The sequence below is a fragment of the Neolamprologus multifasciatus genome, chromosome 4, assembly GCF_963576455.1.
Source record: "Neolamprologus multifasciatus chromosome 4, fNeoMul1.2, whole genome shotgun sequence".
NCBI classification, from domain to species: Eukaryota; Metazoa; Chordata; class Actinopteri; order Cichliformes; family Cichlidae; genus Neolamprologus; species Neolamprologus multifasciatus.
Window position 1 is genome coordinate 6176688 of NC_140442.1, and position 18510 is coordinate 6195197.

The following is an 18510-nucleotide window of genomic DNA, read 5'->3' on the forward strand; positions in this document are numbered from 1 at the left end:
CATGCTAGTTATTTACTTTTTGCTTTGTAGTTTATGTGAATAACATTTGCACAGGGATTATACGTAAATATCTGAGCTGCCTGCAAAAATATGATGTTTGATACCGCCACGATTATGTGTAATGATGCGTATCACAACCATTTATGCCCCCCAGTGGCCACAGTGAGAAATGACAAAACCACTTTTTTGTGGCTGTTTGCTGCCAGGAACTGTTTAAGTTTAAATTAAATTAATTGAAACCACTTTAGAGAAATATACAACTCCCATCTTTTATGTCACCTTTTTGAATTTTAACATCAACAGTAAAAACTCATTTTATGTCACATGATGCTAAAGCAACAGCCCATACAACAAGAGCTTAGTTCTCAATGTGGCAGGCTGGGTTTCATTTCACTCCAGTCCCTTTGCATCATGTCATTGCATCTCAATCCCAAGTTTCTGACCCTATCACTATGTAATGAAAGCCAAAAATGAATATATATAAAAGCATGTGCCAAAGGAGTCCTTTTAATCAAAAACCTCTCATTTTCCATGTCAATATACACTTGAAATTCCTCTCAAACAAATGCATTTTCTTGAAAACATTTTGGAATACAGACTAAATGCCAAAGAGAGGCACTTCACTAAAACTTGAATACAAGACACAAAAAGAACTATACATATTTGTTTTGACATGTACTCGAGTGACTGTGAATCATCACAGTGCGCCTTCAGAAATCAAACAGTTTGCTTTGTAGATTAACAAAATGCAAAAATACAAACACACTTGGCAAAAAACCACTGGAGAAAATAAAGCATCAGGTTTGCAAGCCAAAAGCATGAGGCCAGTGAGACAAACAACAATAACACATCCTAATTTGATTGTTTTTAATGGACAGGAGGATTTATTACAGCTGTATTGCTTGACTTGACTTACAGTAACAACAGTCTTAGATGGTATATGTACAGTAGCTGTCTCGGAGCCGCTTATGCTGACCTAACCAGCCTGATAGGAGGTTTGGTACACTTCCTATCTAATCGAAATCTATAAAATATCCCCTACGGTTCTGTGCTTGTGTCAGCCTCTGATATGCTCTGCTATCTGCCTATACAGACACGCTTGTTATGGAGCAGTTGGGTGCACATAAAGATCGATTAATGTGTTTATGTTCTCTTTAGTTGTCCCATCTGCTCTTTCTACGTTTAGGTGGTTCAGGGACAGCAAAGCTATCGCTTCCTCTGTCCCTCCCATCTCCACTCCCCCTGTCTCCCCCATCCCTATCACTCCTCCGATCATCTCTGTCCCTCTTGCTTCCATCTCCGTTACGACTGTCACTGTGGCGGCTGCTGCTGTGGCGATCACGGTCGCCGTGGCGGTCGCGATCTCTATCTCTATCCCCGTGACGATCCCGGTCTCCGTAGCGATCCTCGCTACTGTATCGATCGTTCCTGTCGCTATGGCGGTGCTGACTGTCACCGTGACGCCCCCGGTCGTCCCCGTGTCTTTCACGTGAGCTCTCTCTCTGTGGCGGAGGTGCAGGTGGAGTGTAGCTGTGGTGTGAACTGGTTTGACTGGTGGGGGCCACTGAGCTCAGGGTGCCAGCACTGGTGAAACCCACCATGGACAAGGTAGCACTGTGAGACCGTTCTGAGCCGTTGGCAGACTCTGTTGGCACAGAGCTCAGGCTGCCGGCACTGGTCCATCCTGAGGAGCCACTAGACTTGGCACTGAGCTTTGGGGGGCCGCTGGATGCAGCTACAAAGTGGCTCTTATATTGAGCCTAGAGGAAAAAGAGACATTATGAATGACTAACTATCTTAAACCTAAGGCATTTATTCCTTTCTAACAAAGAATGTCCAAAGTAAGCGTACACAGTAAGTTTAAGATGAACTCATCAAGATGCAACTGAACTGCTTTTCAGCTTCGATTTAAGCGGCTAAACAAAAAATACTGCATTAAGCACTTATACATAATACATGGAGGTAAGTCTAACAAAGGAGTATTAGGGCCACACTGAGGAAAAACACATATTATTGATCATTTTGAGAAAAAAGTCAAATTTTTGAGATTAAAGTCGAAATACTAATTTGAGTTAAAAGTTGAAACGTGCAGATTACTGCTGTCATTTTAAGGGAAACTGTCACGGCTGCTATACCCTCTACAAAATGCCTTGTGTAGATATAACATACATCCTCTTTATTGAACGAGGGTGGAACCATCGATAATCTCGCCTCTGTCCATTACCAGCCCTTTCATTTTGTACAAATACACTCTTCCAAGTTTGTGTGGTTTTTCTGTTTGACCAAATGCAGCTTCTGAATCTTCTTTTCACCGTCGTTCTTATCACCACACTGTGTTTATGTGCTAAAAGAGAAATAATTTCTTTCCTTGTCACTTAAGCTGAGTCTGAAGTACGATTTCAGTAACTCTGAGGATACAGCAGCCGTGGGAATTTGTCTCGAAACAACAACTGTAATCTCCACATTTTGAATTTTTTCTCTAAATCGATTTTCAACTTTTATTTTATTCTCAAAATGATCAATAACATTTTTTTTTCTTAATGTGGCCCTAATACTACGTCGTAAACGTGCATTTGAAATCTCTCTAGGTAGGAATAATTATAGACCATAAAGGAGAATGGCAGAAAAATTGAATTAGTGAGTACCTGGAAGGCTTGTTTCATTGCAGACATGCGATCCCCCATTGCCCCAGTAGTTGGTTTGCTGTAGCCTTCATAGCTACTAGTGGAAGACAACAAGCTACTAGTGCTGCTACGATCCTGTAAAGAAAACAGTTATAAGTCATTATCTGTTATTATGGGCATTTTGCTAATTAATTTACAGTGTGCATTAATGATAACAATCATTAGGAGTTTCATAGTCTACTAATCAGTAACTTACAGAACTTTCAGCCCCAAGGCCGGGTCTCTCTCTGTAACCAAGACCACCTCCACCAATATTCAGTTTCTTTCCTTTGCCACCCTTGAATCGTGACTTCCTGAACCAGGGATTCTGGGAAAAAAAACCAAAACAATGCAAATTGAGCAAAGTTTACAAAAAAACAAAAAACAAAAACAATTAATAAAGTGATGCATTTAGTCCAGATAAATATTATTTGTGAATCCGTGATTTATCCAACCTGCATGGCCAAGTCCATCAGTTCTTTGGAAACAGCCTGATTAGCTCCCTCCAGATTCCGCACCAGGTCCCCTGCAAATGATGTGTCTTTATTGGTGAGGAGAGTGTAGGCCACACCTTTCTCTCCAGCACGACCCGTTCTACCGATCCTGTGTGTGTGTGTGTCGATGTCTCGTGCAACGTCGTAGTTCACCACCGTACGAATTGATGGGATGTCCAGACCACGAGCTAGTAAGAGGAAAAAAGAGAGCAAGGAAATGTTAGAAGATTACAATTGCGTTCATACATGCATGTGTTTCTCAGCTTGAAGAAAATTAAGTTTCTACAGAAAGTGATGAAAACGTAAAGAAAAGGGAACAAGGAAACCTTAGTGTCAATCAGAACTACATCTTGTACACACCAGCTACATCAGTGGCCACCAGAACGGGCAAGTTCTTCTTCTTGAAATCACTGATGACCTTGTTCCTCTCACTCTGGTCCATATCACCATGCAGGAGGCCCAGGCTGTAGCCCTCTTGAGTCAGGTTAGTAGCTAGCTCCTCACAGTTGGCCTTCTTGGTGACAAAAATGAGGACCGATCCTGTGGAGGTGAATTCGACCAGGCGGCGAGTCAGCCAGCCCCATTTATCAGACCCACTGATCAGCATCTCCACTACCTGAGTCACATCTTCATTGGCCTTTTAAGAGAGGATTAAAATAAAAGCGGTGTCAGGGCATCTTTTTATTTGCATTTTAATGAAAGCCTAAAAAAACATGTTATGTACTTTTTAATACAGAGCTTCAAAGACAAAAATATCTTACAAAACTTTGTCTATTTTGCAGCAGAACATTTAAGTAGACATGAAACTACGTTTTAAAAATCGAAAGTTAGGAAAAGTTGAATTCTATGTACTTCACCACCCTGTAAACGTTTAAGAAGCATTAACATTAAAAGCATTAATGCTATATTTACCTCTCCAATGTCTCCCTGCACGACACGAATGGGATCAACCAAAATGTCTCTAGCAAGCCGCTCTATCTTCTTCCGAAATGTAGCACTAAACAGAAGAGCTGAGAAGAAATGAATGAATCAATATTAATAAATAAATTCTCAGTAGTTCCAGTATTTGCATTAAAAAAAATAAGGAATCATATCACTTACTCTGTCTGTCTGGGCGAACGTGGCTGGCAATGGATCTAACCTGATATTCTAAAGCAAAAAGAAAGAAAACAAAAAAGGATTTCAACATACTGTAAATTAGAAAGAATAAAAGCACAACATCTTTCCTAGAGCAGTGACAATGATAACCCACCAAAGCCCATATCAAACATTCGATCAGCCTCATCGAACACCAGGTATGTTACTCTCTGCAGAGACGTCGCCTTCTTTTTAACGTGGTCTATCAGACGACCCTGTGCAAACACACACGTGCAGTGAACTTAATGCTTATTTTGCAACAGTGCAGCAAATGCTTCATCCTTTAACCAGGAGAAATGAAAAAAGGTTCTTACTGGAGTGCACACAACAATCTCTGCACCGTCCTGCAAAGCCTTGGCTTGCTCCCACATGCTGCCTCCTCCATATACAGCCACTGAACGCAATGAGTAGGCTTTCCCAAAGCGCTTACATTCTGCATGGATCTAGTAAATATTAACAGTTACACACCATACCGAGCCAACGCTTTTAACAATGTAATTTCAAATATACCCTTTATACTCCACCCTTCTCTTACCTGCTGACAAAGCTCTCTGGTAGGACACACGATGACTGCGATGGGTCCTTCCCCAGGCTCCAGTTCCTTTTGGTCCATGATATGAACCAGCATTGGCCAGATAAAAGCTGCAGTTTTGCCGCTGCCCGTTTTTGCAATACCTATCATATCACGTCCTGACAGCGCAATGGGGACACCCTAAAATCCAAATTTATTCCCCATTAATAACAACTTATTTAATTTTCACCCATGTGGATATCAAAACATTAAATTGCAATATACCTGACACTGAATTGGTGTGGGCTGAGTATATTCAGACTTCCGAATTTGGTGCATTAGTTGCTCATCGAAATTAAAGTGGGCAAAGCTGGTACAAGGTTTTGGAGGGGCAGCACCAGATACCTGAGAAAGAACAAAACAATGAGGAACAAATAACTTAATCTTTATTTCGCGATCCATGTTGCTAGTAATATCGGTGATAAAGAAAATAAGACTAGAAAAGAAAGCTTAAACTACATCCCTATCCCTTCTCAGGTACAAAAAATGAATAACAGACTTACTCGTAAGTTCAGTTTATGCCTCAACTCCAGCACCTGAGTTCCAGTCAAGCTGCTGAGTTCCTCATGCTCTTCGTAAAAGTTTTTCTCAAAGGGTGGATAATCAATCTATGAAAAATAGCAAAAAAGGCAGCAAAATGTACAATCAAATAGTTATCATATGTGACAAATATAAAAACAACAACAACCCCCCAAAAAACTGTGTGTTTTCAGTCAGAATTATGAACTTTACCTCTGAGTGGTCAATAGGAGGAAGTGGCATGATTATTTTCTTGGTTGTTGAGGGAATTGGATTCCCATCACTGTCATAATCAATGTTTTCCTCCTCCTCTTCCTGTGTCAGCCCGGCGGTGGGATTCTCTGCCATGTAGCGGAAGTAAGCTTCCTGCAGAGATTTAATCATTTCAGGTGAAAAAGTGAGCTAGTACAGCCTTACTACAGCCTCCAGGATGAAGTGACAAATGAGACTTTCAGCTTTATAGCACAAGCTTAACATACGGGTTAAAGAATACTTAACAATTTATAAACAAGAATGAAATGCATTTAAAAATATTGATCCTATATGCAACCTGGTCAAAAAAAAGGGAAGACATGAGGCTTTATAACATTAGAGAGGGTAGACCTCTCTGACCAGCAAAGTAGAGGATTAAAAACTTTGGAGGGCTCACTCACTTGCTCATCTTCTTCTTCAATGTCATCACGAATACCCCTGAAATGACAAGCGGAGAAAAAAAAACTTCCCTGCGGCTCGTTCATACACCAAAGACAGCCCACATCCCACTATGAGTACGATCAATCTGCTTACCTCACAATATCTTTTTTTTTTTAATTTAGCAAAGGTACTGTTGGATTTTTATTTTTTTTTTACATTTTTTTCTTGGAGAAATGATAAGTTTTGAGTAAAGTTTAACAGCTTTTGGCAACTTAAGCCACCTTTAAAATTAAATGAAATTTTGATCCAATTGTGGGCAATTTCTATTTTCCTTTTGAAATCATTTTATTTAATGCCTAACACCTAAATTAAGCATAAAAACAAGCAAATATAGAGTCTTACTTGGCTGACTTTTTCTCCTTCTCCTTTTCCTCTAGTTTCTTCATGTCTTTAGCTGCTTGGTTCTGAAAAATAAAAATAAAATAAATCTGTTAAAGGCAGAATTTAGTTTAGTTTGTGTCTCTGCTTATCTGTAAGATTCTACTCACCTCAACTTCGGCCATGAAAGCATCCAAAGGGTCATCTTCGCTGTCTGAGCCGCCACCTGACTGCATCTGTTGCCGTGTGGGTGAGTTTTCAGCTGGGATGTAAGGCAGATCCACGTTACTGCTGGACTCCTCTTCATCATCTTCAAAATATCTAATTGAAAAGTGGAAACATGCAGCTTATACATTTACTCACAATCCCATTATGTGCTGCTATCAAGGGCTGAAATTAATATTTCTATTACTGTACATATGTGAGATATGTAATACTCACGCATTTTCCTCATCAAAATTAGCTCTTTTGGTCCCTATTTTGTAGAATGATGGGAGCTGCTGGTTCTTCCCATATCCACCACTTCCAGATCCTGGGCCTCCAAATGATGTGTGTGATTGTTGAGTAAGGCGAGGCTCTTCTTTTTTTCCTGCGAGTGAAAAGCCCCCAAAGCCAAAACCTCGCTTCACACCAGGACCACCTTTGTTCCAGTTCATGGCTGTTCTGAAAAGAATTTAAAAAAGAGCTCTTAGAGAAGTCTCTAAAATCTTAAACCAGCCCTGTTACACTTCCCAATTTAAAGTTAAAAAATAGTTCTTTCAGTTCTTCTTTCTCCTTTGTCACACCAACCCTGCTTCACTACATCCACCAACCTCTGTGGTCCTCCTCTCTTCCTCCTTACAGGCAGCTCAGTTTTTAAAAACTATCTCAATCTTGCCTCTTTAGTGTTGTCGGCCTGAGCTGTTCATCTGATGTACTCACTTCTAATTTTGTCCATCCCAACTAAAACCTGATCATGTTCAACTCACCTCCGGCTCCTGTCTTTTTGTTAGGAAGCCAAAGATCATAGCAGGTCTCACTACCATTTTGTAAACGTTTTCTTTCACGCTCGCTGCTAACCTTCTGTCACAAAACATTCCAGACACTTGTCTCCACCGTCCGTTGCTTTGGATGGTTGACCCCAGGTATTTAACCTCATCCACCTTGACTACCTTTCACTGTTACACCTGTCTCCCTCTAATTTGTGCACATGTATTCTGTCTTGGTTATACTGACCTCCCTTCCTATTCTCTCCAGACCATAACTCTCACCAGTTCTCTTCCTCCAGCTCACTACTCTCACTACAGATCACAATGTCATCTACCAACACCATAATCCACGAAGACTCCAACCTGACCTCATCTTTCAATGTGTTCACCTCCACTGCAAACAACAAGGGGCTCAGAGCCGATCCTTGATGTAATCCTACCCCCACAGTGAACCCATCTGTCACACCTACTTTATACCTCACCACTGTCTCTGTCCTCACACATGTCCTGCACCACGCTTACATGCTTCTCTCCCAGTCCCCACTGCTTCATGCAATAACACAGTTCCTCTCTTAGAATCCTATCATACACTTTTTCTTGATTCAGAAAGACAAAGTGCAGCTCTATCTGACATTTTCTATATTTCGTGGCTCTTTATTAAAGGTGCCCTCAGCACAATCTGTCTCAGCATTATGGACACCTCTCTCTTTAGCCGGTCACATGGTCAATAGCGTCCATTTCTAACAAGGGCATTTCGGTGGGTAATGACGAGTTTACTAACAAATAATACGGATCGTAAATACATTACATCCCCTACTGCGGAAACCAACTTTAGCTGAACAACACATGCGCAGACGAGCATCTACGACTATTCACGTCAATACGACTACTATGATAAATACACAAAATTCATGAAACGCCTTTATTGATATTTATGACGGTACTACAGAAACTGCTGTCTATTGGCGGTATGCATATTTGTTAAAAAGCAACAGCAAAGCATCGACGTTACGGTTCCTAAAGCTTACCGCATACGCTAAATACGAAGATAAAAGTAAACACAATACATTTTGATTGCCCTGCTAGCTTCGAGAGGTTGTTTGCGTCGTAGCGGTTGGACAATAACAGCACTTGGACATGATTTATCTGCAGCAAATGTTAGCGTTAGCTCAAGGCCGCAGTAAGGCCGAGGAGGTGTGCGACGTTAGGATCGAAACTTTGCCGTGAACGAGGCCCTTTCACAGCCAAGCGCAGCACAGAGCTTAATTTTTTTTTCATTAGACGAAAGCATCGATCCTTTGTAGTGCTAAACGGTAGGGAGTATTTATTTACCTGTTTCTTATTCCAATAAAAGCGCCTCTGTTTTCACTAGTCCCCCACGGTACTTGCGTCAACCGTGTGCGCGAGGTTTCTTTTTGCGCGTTTCGTCATTCGCTGGCGACACGGCGCGCAACCCATAAAGCTTAGTAGAGAGCTATCAAAAACATCCTGCCGGAGAGGATGGCGCGCCAAATAAGTTAATCTGAGACATAGTATCACACCAACAAGGCATTTCTGCTCCGAGCATTATACGGGTGAGTTATCGAGGTGTTAAAATAATGGCGTTTCTGACTGTAAAACAGGTTAATGTCGCCGTTTTAGCTAACTATGCCAGCCTGTGTCCTCCATCATAGCAACATTAGCGAGTACCCCCTCAATAATAACAATAATATCATTGTGGTACTAGTGAATGATTTCTTTATTTTCTTTCGCTTTATTCACGCTTCTCCTTCTTCTTCTTTTTTGTTGTTGCTGAGCAAATCTGGTTGCGTAGCCATCATCAATACTGAAACGTAACTCCGACCGCTTCTAGGCTTAAAATGACAAGAAAAGAGATGTCATCTGTCAAGCCAATAGTTACTTCTACAGGTCATTTAGCTGGTTGTTTTATTTTTCTATACAAGGTTTAGTAAGCGCTTTAATGAACGGCGATAACTTGTAAGCAAAAGGAAAACGAGGAAAGACTGGTTTTGCTTGTTTGGCGACGTACCAAAGCATTAGATTGTTATTGTCTACAACTTGTGTTAAATTTCACATTTATTCTGTGAAATAATTCTAATATGTATTGATTATATTTAATTTAATCTAATTTAATTAACCACTACTACAGCTGAGTGAGGCTAGACCGCTACATACATTGTTTTCTTTCTTTCTTGTTTCCACAGTTATTCCCTTTATCTGTTTTCGGCATCAAATGTAACACACTTGAGAGGATCGATGTCTTTTCTTGTAAGTATTTGGTCAAATTCTTCTAAATTCTTGTACTGTCTTGCAGGGCTGGTATCATGAGGATTGATTCTTAAGTCAGACCATGCCTTATGTCTAATTGTATGCTTTTATTCATTATGCCCACTGAAGATTGCCACTGTACCAAGAGAAGGATTAATCCCTTTAAGGGATTCATCATTAGTGTATTCATGTTTCTAAAGTTCACGCAGCAAAGAAACACTTTGCCTTTCGATCCAGCGATGCTTATAGATATACAAGACTGGACACAATTGCTAAATGTGTTTGAAACAGAGCTTTGCACAACTTTCTCTTGCACAATATTAAAGAAACTTCTACAGCTGCACCTTACTAAATTAACCAACTTTATTCAGCAACATTAAATGTGCCTATATTTATGTGTAACCTTGCCTTATTCTTGCTTGCATTTCTCTCCTTTTTTCCATTAACTCTCTGTGTATGTCAGCGTTGGGTATCTGAGAAATTGAGTGTGGAGAGCCTGCGGGATTTGGAGTTGTTTGGAGGTGAGACTCAAAGCCAAATTAATTTTTAACCATAGGGTTCACCTTTCACAAACCACTGACCATTCAACAGCACCAACAGAAAACAACTTTCAGTTTTCGCTGAAGCTTTGCTCTAGTTGAGTATTTACTTTGCTGTGAATTTCACAATTATGAAAGCTTTCCATAACCTAATCATCTGTCAGCAGCGCTCTTAACTTATTGTTTCATTTTACAAGGGAACATTATCACAGGATGGCACTCACAACTGATGTCATGTGGGCTTGCCACGTTTTTGTCATGCTTCTTCTGAAGTTGTGTTTGGTATTAAAAGTACTTATTTTTGACTATTAAATATTTTATTTCACAAGTAATTAAATGCGACTTTATCCTTTTAATGAATTAAGTTGCAGCTGACCACGTGTACTGTACACCATTAACATGAATGGTCATTAAAAATGGGATACACAGTAGATACATATGTGAAACAATGAAAAGAATCCAGATCATTTAAACACGTGGTTACAAACAAAGATAAAACATACCTAAAAGAAAAAAAAATAGTGCAGTCCTAGGAATGGCTAAGAGGCAGAACCCTCAGAGTCCCAGGCCTCTAGTAGTGGACCCGAGTTTGAGGAGCACATACCATGCCTCGGGGGTGAGAGGGAGATTTATTCAAATAGGAAGAAGGTACAATAGTATTAAAACAAGGATGGGAATTAAAATGCTTTTGTCTTGATTATTTTGGTTCCCTTAGATTCCTGATCGGGGGAGAAAATGAAAAAAATTTACGAGGTTTCAGCATTGGTGCAACTCTGAGTCTGAAAACAGTGTGGAAATAAAGCAAAAAAACAACAAGGAAAAAACAAGAAAGGCATGCATGTGACTGAACTGTGCAAAAGGTCCACAGCCATTAGTTTGGCGTAATTGTTTTGCAGTGCTCAGCTGACAGAAAAGTATGCAAGCATTGATAAAAACTGATCTGAGGTCTGAGACATAGAGTTAAGGTAAATGGACATTCTGCAGCTATTTCTTAGTCCCCACCTTCAGTGACTGCAGTTCATGCATTAATTCATTAATGACTGCACCTTAAAGCTACAAGAAACTCTTTAGTGAGGTGTAGAGGGACTGTTGCAATGAGGGTGCTCCAGGTTTTGCAGGGTTCATAGCGCTACAATGTCACATACATAATTTAATGTAATTGGTTACTGAAGAAACATCCATATTGTTGTAAAGCCTACATAGTATGGGGTCTCGGTTAATTGGGCTCCAAGGAGTCTAGTGTTAAACTCATTACACAGCCTTAGCAAGGGATGTCTGTGTCTCTCACTTTGTCTTTCTTCTTCCCAGCTGACAGGTCATTTAACTCTGAGCAACTTATTTAAGGTTAGATTTGGAATAGTTCCACGTACATACAAGGAACATTTATGCAACTTTAAAAAAAATCTTGATATTGGCAACAGAGTTGCTTTGCTAATGTGATGAGAGTTGTAATGATTTGTTAACTCTTATTTCTGATATTCTATATAGTTTTTACCCCTCAGCCATAAAGGGCTGATGGGGTATTGTTGTCACCCTGCCAGGTGGGTGATGTCGACACATTTTTGTAAATGCAATAACCGAAGAACGAAGTGACGTACAATTTTCAAATTGACACCATATGTATAGCTACCAAAAAATCTTGAAGAAGTTCATATCTGTGTGACCTCAACCTTAAGGTCAGAGGTTAAGTTTTCTGAAAATCCTGTGAATGCAAAGCTCATCTTTGAGCTGTTAGACTCCTCAATAATTAGTATTATAATTGTGATATTCTTGTTATTTTTGTCAAGTGTTTGTTTTTAATAAGAAGTTGTACAGTATTTGTCTCATTTTCATTTCAATGCATGCAGATCATTGCTCAGAGCTACATTTGGATCAAGTATATAATTTCTGTTTTGGCTGTGTTCACGATGGTTAAAATAACATCTGGGAAGAGCCTGATGGGTTTAGCGAGATTGTTTTGTTTTATTTTTTAAATTTGTGTTTTTTAAGAACGAATGAAGCCTTTAAAACAGATAATTCTGTGTGGGTGGTCACCAAAAGGACAAAGATGCTGAATTAGACAATTCATGTGAAACCAGCAAAGCTCATTTATCACATTTTGGTTCATGCAGCAAACCCTTACTTCCAGAGGCTGTGTTAACCAGTTCAAAAGCTTCTCTAAACACAGATCCTTCTCTTGTTTTGTTTGTGTACATGTTTTTATGTCATTGATGTGGTTTTTCTACCCCAGAGCAAGCTCAGGGAGTCTCTCACAGGAAAGTAAGTGTGGTACTCCTGCCACTGCATCACCCCATGTGCCTTTTGTGTATGTGCGTGCATGCATGTATATGTATGTGCGCACACAGAATAAGCAGAATCCACTACCCCCTCAAGGCTTTGCACATTTATATATGCATGACTTTGCAGTTCATGACACACACTGTACATGCTTGTAGCATAGAAAGCCCTTTTCACCTCACTCGCGAGGGCTTCTGTTTTGTGGTTTATAGACAAGCATACCTGAAAGAGATGAATTCATTCCCTCCTACAGCTTATTTGAAATAGTCTGAGTCCTTTGGTGTGCTGCTGTTTACATTTTGGCCTTCAGGCAGCTGCTGTTTTGGATTTTGATGGGTTTTTGTAGCCGTACTAAAAGTCTTGAGTAACATTAAAAAGATATTGTGTGTTTTCACACTTCCTGTGTGAGGTGACGGCCCCTATGTTGAGTTGGCGGTGAGCTGAAAGTGTCACACTTTGATATCTGCGACCGTGTGTCCCTGCAGTTTGTTAATGGATGGAGTTCCATGTGTTGAGCTTTTGCAATGCATGGTAACCCCTTCTAAATCTGATCACAGTGGCAGCGTCTAGTGTACCCCATGTGATTAGATAACATTTGCCGACACTCCCTTAAGCGATGGCTACCAAAGCATGTTTGACTTTGCTGTCATGCCAGTTTTAATGTGTATTTAATTTAAACTACATAAAGATAATTTATTGTGGCTCGGTTTACACAAGAAACAACTCTTAGTTTTATCTGTGAGGATATTTTCGGAGTTGTGTGTTCCTGATGTTGATCTTGAAGCCATCTCCAGCCTGTAAGAGTCAATTATGATCAAAGAAGGGTGCTGTTCTAATTTCGCCTGTCTCTTACTGCTGGTCACCATGGAGACCGTCCAAATATTCCTACATCTTGCTGTCATTTGCCTCCACAGCTTGACTGCAGTCTGTCCATTTCCATCATTTTAACAGAAGTAAACTGATGGAATTCAGGAGTCCTCACTTTCAAAAATATAAACTGTTCTCTACATGTTATGTAAAAAGTTTTAAGCTTAACTTCTGTTTTTGTTATTGGAGAATTAGTTCATAGCATAGATGGTTTAAAAGATGGCACAGTTACCATGAAGTCTTGTTCCGAGGCTTTGAAATGAGCATTTACACTATTAGCGTCTTGGTTGCAAAACAAACAAACAAAAACACGCAATCAGATGTAATGGAGAGGGGCAGATCTGATTTTGAAACTGCTTGCTTATTGGTTCGTGACTTGTAATTGACAAGTTGTTAGCACATGAGCGTTCACACATGGCTTTCAGATAGAAGGCAGGATTAAGACACTTCACAATTGGCCTGGAAACTACATCCATGTGTTTACACTGTGTTGTTCAGAGGAGTAACCATATACAACTGATGCACTGTAATTCTCTGGAGCAATTAAAATTGCGTATATGTCCTTAGGAATTATTGAGGTATTCTGATTAAGTGGAGCTCTGGTCATTATTTTAATGATTAGACTTATAGGTTGCCCAGTTTGTGTTCCTAATTTTCTCTAATTCCACTAGTGCTATGGGTCATGCTAACACACCTGAGTCTCCTCTCTAGTGATCTTCTAACAGCTATCACACATAAGACTAAGTCTCCAGCTGTCACTCACAAACCCTTTTGGTTCAGTGCTATAACCACTGAGGTTCATGCCAGAACTGATCTCCGTTCACTGTTTCCTTTTCTCCTCCAGGCCAATGAGGACAGTCAGGAGAGTCTGACCTCGTTCCCTCGTCGAGACACTATGGGCAGTTTCCTTCCTGACAGCAGCTCTTATGAGCTCCTTGCTGTTATTGGTAAGTAAAATCAAAGATATGCCTCAACTTAATTCAGTTTTTGTTGGCAAAACTCCTAATGCGCCTTTTAAGCACAGCTGGCCTCCATATAGTTAAGGTAGTAGCTTTGGGTGACCTTCATTAATGTCGTTCTTGTTATTTCTGGACATTTGTTAAACAAAATGTATTGATGCTTGAGTAAAGAACACTCAACTTAAAAATAGTTATATATAAACAAGTGGTCAAAGGAACAATAAGCTTTTTCTATAGCAATAAGTCTATCAACTGTTCATTTAAAATTTTTATCACTGCTCTTTTTTTCAGTATTGATCAGAATTTAATCAAATGTACACACCGTGGTCACCTTCCTGTGAATTATGATAGCTCGTGAGCTGGATCTGCTACTATATCAGTAGTTTAGAGTCCTGGTGGTTTTTCCTTCCCTGTAAACTAAAGATGAATGTAAAAAGCTTCTTTAAAGACTTGATTGTTTTAAGTGTAGTTAAATGGTAAGGATGTGTTGTTTTGGTTTTTTACTATTAAATGTAGTATTTGGATTGTAAATAAAAAGTATTGTTAAGTTGTGTGTGTTTAGCATTTAACAACATAAATATTCAAACAAACAGAACTGGAGGATGACTTTGGCTATGTCCACACGTACATGGGTATTTTTGAAAATGGAGATTTTCCGTTTTCGTTTTAAAAAATAATCCCGTCCACACGTAAAGGCAGAAATGAAGGAAAACGCTGCTAGGAACATGCCAAAGCAGCAGGTGGCGCTATATTCTTAACCGTGTAGAAATGTTGGCCAATCAGAAGTCTAGAAGCCTCGGTGGGAAATAGTAAACAAAGATGGGGCATAGAAGCAGAACCGAGTCGTATGTGTGGAGGGACAGTAACTGTGTGTGTCTATGTAAGCATTTAAACACTGCAGAGAGTACAATTAACAGTATTGTAGAAATTCATTTCACCGAAACAATAACGTGGCGCACATCTTTGACGCTGCGTTTTCTGTGTTTTTTCGTTTTTCTCGTCCACACGTAAATGCAAAAACCGAGTTTTAGAAAATATCCACCCTGTCCGGAGTTATTAGAAATCTCCGTTTTCAGTGACCGAAAACGCCGTTTACGTGTGGACGAAAGGTGCAAATGCATAGAAAAATCTGCGTTTTCAAAAATACCCGGGTACGTGTGGACATAGCCTTTGTCTCAGTGATTTGAATATTGTCTTGCAGGTCGGGGCTTGGACAATTTAATGACTGTTAACCTGGCTCGATATAGACCCACTGGGGAGCATGTGGCCATCCGACGGATTGACTTGGAGTCATGTACTAATGACATGGTTACCTACCTGCAGGTTTGAATCGCTCAATGTCTTCAGTGTGCATGACTTGACTGTTATGTCACCCTCCTCCCCATATTTCATTTTAGTGCTTTATTGAGAATTTATCTGTTTGCCAGCCTCATAGTCTGTTACATTTTATGTAATCTTCTCCTTCCCATCTTTCGTTCTGACATAATAAGATGTAGTTTCCTTTCTGTCTCACAGGGTGAACTACATGTGTCAAAGTTGTTTCACCACCCCAGTATTCTACCATACAAGAGCGTCTTTATAGCTGAAAATGAATTATGGGTCATCACACCTTTCATGGCTTATGGTAAGAAATCCAATTTCTTACCTTATTGCTGTTTCTCATACGTTATGCAACTAAATTTCTGTTAACAATTCATGAAGCGGCCTCTGCTAAGCTCGGAGAGCTTTCTAATCACGATCATCTGTTTTTGAATCTTGCAGGGTCAGCCAGAGATCTCATCTGCACACATTTTACAGATGGTATGAGTGAGCTGACTATAGCATACATTTTGCTAGGCATGCTCAAAGCTCTTGAATACATCCATCATATGGGATATGTGCACCGGTAAGACAAGCATGTGGTTTAATTTATATTACCCTGTCATTAAATTACAAGCATTCACACCTGATACGATATTGAATATCTTAAATGTTTTGGTTATGCAGGAGTGTGAAGGCCAGCCACGTTTTGATCTCTGCAGATGGACAAGTGTGCATGTCAGGTCTGCGGAGCATCTTTAGCCTCATTCGACATGGCCAAAGGGCCAAAGTGGTCCACGACTTCCCCCAGTATAGCGTTAACGTGCTGCCGTGGCTTAGTCCCGAAGTGCTGCAACAGGTACTACATTTTTCAACACTGTGAATGCTGTTCTGCAGTCAATGTTAGAGGCTGCAGAACTATAGTTTTCATGCTACATGCACAACGAAAAAGAGAAGGGTACAGATGAAACTGACAGTTTCTATTTGATTTCTTTGAAGAATCTCCAGGGCTATGACTCTCGATCAGACATCTACAGCCTCGGCATCACAGCCTGTGAACTAGCCAATGGACACGTTCCCTTCAAAGACATGCCAGCTACACAGGTAAGCAGAGATGTGTCAATGCCCTAAATAGTCTCCTATGTTACATTTTGACTGTAGAAAATAATTTAATGGTAAACAACAAAATTGGTGTTATTTTCATTTTGATCTAAACTGAAGATTAGGGGCAAAGCTGAACACTAAAACCACAAACTCTAAGGTGTGCAAGAAGGTCATTGGGTTAAACTAATACTAGCTCATTTCCACAGATGCTACTGGAGAAGCTAAACGGGACAGTGCCATGCTTGCTGGATACCACAACTATACCACCAGAGGAGCTGTCCATGAAGCCTTCCCGTTCTGGTGCTGACTCTGGGATCTGTGAGGGTCCGGGACCGGGAGGAGTCCGACACTCCAACGGTGAACCCTCGTCATCGTCAGGAGGACACCCATACAACCGGACGTTCTCCCCACAGTTCCACGCCTTCGTTGAGCTGTGTCTACAGCGAGACCCAGAAAAAAGGTTGCCGAAACTCTCCCTGCATATTTAAAGTATATATGCAATAAATGCACTGCAACTGCTTTTAGGAATGTGTTATGACTGGGACACTAACTGTTTTCCCAATTGCATTTCTTCAGACCATCTGCAACCAGTCTTGTTGGCCATCCCTTCTTCAAACAGGTGTGCAAGATATCGAATTAATTACAACATTAAAATTAACATTTTCACTTGTGTACATGTATCAGTATATAGTATTTAAAGTGTTAGACAATCGTGGGAGAGTTAGAACATTTAATTTTGGTAAATAAGATATGAATTGGTTTCAGTTTGTTCTCTAAATCTTTTTGTTTTCTTAGATCAAACGGCGACCTTCAGAGGCCCTACCTGAGCTGTTGCGGCCCGTGTCGCCTATCACCAGCTTTGAAAGCTCCCAGCCTCAGGACTCACCTTCTGGACTTGCCAGTCTGGAGTCCGGTCTCAGCCACCTGGAAGTAGATGACTGGGACTTCTGACAGTGGAGGATTTGGCGGGAAGATGTTCATATGAGAAACTCTCTGAGCAGATGGGACAAGATTAGTTTTTGTTATGGCCCCTATGTATATAATACTAAAAGGAGTGGCTGTCCTCAGACCCAGGTTACAAACCAGCAGCCATCCTGCCTCTTTTGACATTGCTCACGCTTTTGTTCTTTAGATATGCACAAACTCTTGCACTGCACTGATTGCCTATTTGTCTCTCTCTCTCTCACACACACACACACACACACCTGTTTACAGATTGTACTCTTACATTACAAGCCCCCTGGAGCTAAAACAAAGCAGAACTCTCACTTCCTCATGCTAGTGTTGAGGTCAGAGTCTGTGTTTGTAGCCTAAAGAGTCTCACAAAACAAATTGGCTTGAAGCTGCTACTAAATATTCAGAGGGGACACTCTACCTCGTGTGAGAACAGAGCTGCTTGATGCAGCCCATATGCTCAGTGAGGCCATAATGGCGCACAGCGGTCCTCACAGCTGACTTGGTTAGTCTTCTGCACCAGATGGAAGGTTTTGCGTTTACCCGGAGGGTCAATTAAATTAACAGCATGTAAACACATTTCTTAGCTCTGCTTGTGTTACAGTGTAAACTACATTTCATGTTTCAGGCAACTGTTCTGTTGCAGAGGTTAAGATTAACGTGTTAGTTTAACCATCAAAGCATAGACGTATGTATTCGCTTGAACTTACTCTGGGTATTAACTCATGTCAAAAATGAATGTTTTATTGGTGCTTGTTTTGTCTGCATGTATATTTGAAAGTGAGGGCAAACCAATGTGTTGCAAAACTCAAACTTGACTTTTAACAATAAACGTGGTTGACATTAACTTTTTATTTTGATAGCACCACACAGTGAGGCT

General features: G+C 40.3%; 2 protein-coding genes across 7 annotated transcripts; one reads left to right on the forward strand and one right to left on the reverse strand.

Moving 5' to 3' along the window:
* Positions 1-491: 491 nt before the first annotated feature.
* ddx42 (DEAD (Asp-Glu-Ala-Asp) box helicase 42) lies at positions 492-8805 on the reverse strand. Of its 3 annotated transcripts, none has more exons than XM_085158221.1 (18): positions 8696-8805; positions 6837-7058; positions 6566-6716; positions 6420-6481; positions 6038-6074; positions 5598-5750; positions 5369-5473; positions 5091-5210; positions 4830-5006; positions 4609-4737; positions 4410-4509; positions 4259-4306; positions 4070-4167; positions 3518-3794; positions 3119-3345; positions 2881-2991; positions 2646-2759; positions 492-1760 (listed from the first exon to the last, which is right to left on the reverse strand). In XM_085158221.1, the coding sequence occupies exons 2-18, from the start codon at positions 7049-7051 to the stop codon at positions 1155-1157; spliced, it is 2730 nt and encodes a 909-aa protein (XP_085014347.1). In that variant the 5' UTR covers positions 7052-7058; positions 8696-8805; the 3' UTR covers positions 492-1154. The 3 variants fall into 3 exon arrangements, with proteins under 3 accessions (XP_085014347.1, XP_085014348.1, XP_085014349.1); XM_085158222.1 differs by having other exon boundaries at positions 6837-7053; positions 8696-8783; XM_085158223.1 differs by lacking the exons at positions 6038-6074; positions 6566-6716; positions 6837-7058; positions 8696-8805.
* On the forward strand, positions 8801-18477 carry strada (STE20 related adaptor alpha). 4 transcript variants are annotated; one of them, XM_085158228.1, is made up of 13 exons: positions 8801-8937; positions 9568-9631; positions 10095-10152; positions 12401-12429; positions 14159-14261; positions 15475-15596; positions 15789-15897; positions 16035-16158; positions 16260-16431; positions 16572-16676; positions 16883-17136; positions 17253-17295; positions 17472-18477. In XM_085158228.1, exons 2-13 carry the CDS (start codon positions 9620-9622, stop codon positions 17625-17627), a joined length of 1287 nt encoding a protein of 428 aa, XP_085014354.1. In that variant the 5' UTR covers positions 8801-8937; positions 9568-9619; the 3' UTR covers positions 17628-18477. The 4 variants fall into 4 exon arrangements, with proteins under 4 accessions (XP_085014354.1, XP_085014355.1, XP_085014356.1 ...); XM_085158229.1 differs by lacking the exons at positions 10095-10152; positions 12401-12429; XM_085158230.1 differs by lacking the exons at positions 8801-8937; positions 12401-12429.
* The last annotated feature ends 33 nt before the right edge of the window (positions 18478-18510 follow it).